The sequence below is a fragment of the Centrocercus urophasianus genome, unplaced genomic scaffold (assembly GCF_019232065.1).
Source record: "Centrocercus urophasianus isolate 14NV4802_14NV808 unplaced genomic scaffold, USGS_Curo_1.0 seq_11, whole genome shotgun sequence".
Lineage (NCBI taxonomy): Eukaryota > Metazoa > Chordata > Aves > Galliformes > Phasianidae > Centrocercus > Centrocercus urophasianus.
This window is the reverse complement of record NW_024884253.1, coordinates 78,539,185-78,539,888: the sequence shown is the minus strand read 5'-3', so window position 1 is coordinate 78,539,888 and position 704 is coordinate 78,539,185. Positions and strand designations below refer to the sequence as shown.

At 60.4% G+C, this 704-nt stretch overlaps 1 protein-coding gene across 1 annotated transcript in view; it reads left to right on the top strand.

Annotated features, from left to right (window-relative positions):
- FOXC1 (forkhead box C1) overlaps positions 1 to 378 on the top strand; it is a 4,345-nt gene extending 3,967 nt beyond the window's left edge. Inside the window, exon 2 of the mRNA XM_042839328.1 lies at positions 341 to 378. Coding sequence (XP_042695262.1) covers positions 341 to 378 — 38 coding nt within the window. The remainder of the gene's footprint in view (positions 1 to 340) is intronic.
- The last annotated feature ends 326 nt before the right edge of the window (positions 379 to 704 follow it).

Here is a 704-nt window from a genome sequence, read left to right as displayed (position 1 = left end):
GGGGGGGAGAAACAGCGAGGAGAGTGGGGCTCGTTTCGTGCCGCTGCTCTGCCGGGGGAGAACGGGGCCGTGAGGCGTTCCAACGAGTGCCGCCCGTACCTTCCACTGTCCCTGCGCGGGGGGCAGGGACACGTCCCGCCAGGTTCCCGGTTCTTTCTGGCGACCCTCCCGCTCCCGAAGGTCCTGCGGGGAGGCGCAGCAGAGGGCACGCGCGGGGTTCGTTATTTCGTATTTATTTTTTGTTAATTATGATTTTTTTTTTTTCTCCCCCCTCCGCACAGAACCCTAACGCGGAGAACGGAAATGGCGCTGCGCGGGTTCTGCGTGGGTCTCCCCGCAGAACCGGGCCTGCCCCATCACCACGGAGCAGCCATCTGACCCTGCGCGCAGCGCGCATCTCCTCGCGGAACTCCTGCGGCACCGGGCAGAGGGACGGGGCTGCTCGGTCCTGTTCTGCCGCGGGGCACTCCGCGGGTGAGGGGGCAGCGTGCAGCTCCATGCTGTGTTTCAGCCTGAGCCGAATCTCAAAGCTATTGCTTTGCGTGTTGTCCAAGGGAAGAAAAACGCCTTAAAACTGTTGCCAATTTGAGGGACTGCTCCATTTGGCCGGCCGCAGTGATTTCTTATTTTGTGTTTAATTATCTGCCACCGAAATTGAGGGGAGTGTGAGGTCTGAATTCCCCCCGGCAGAAGAGGAATATTCT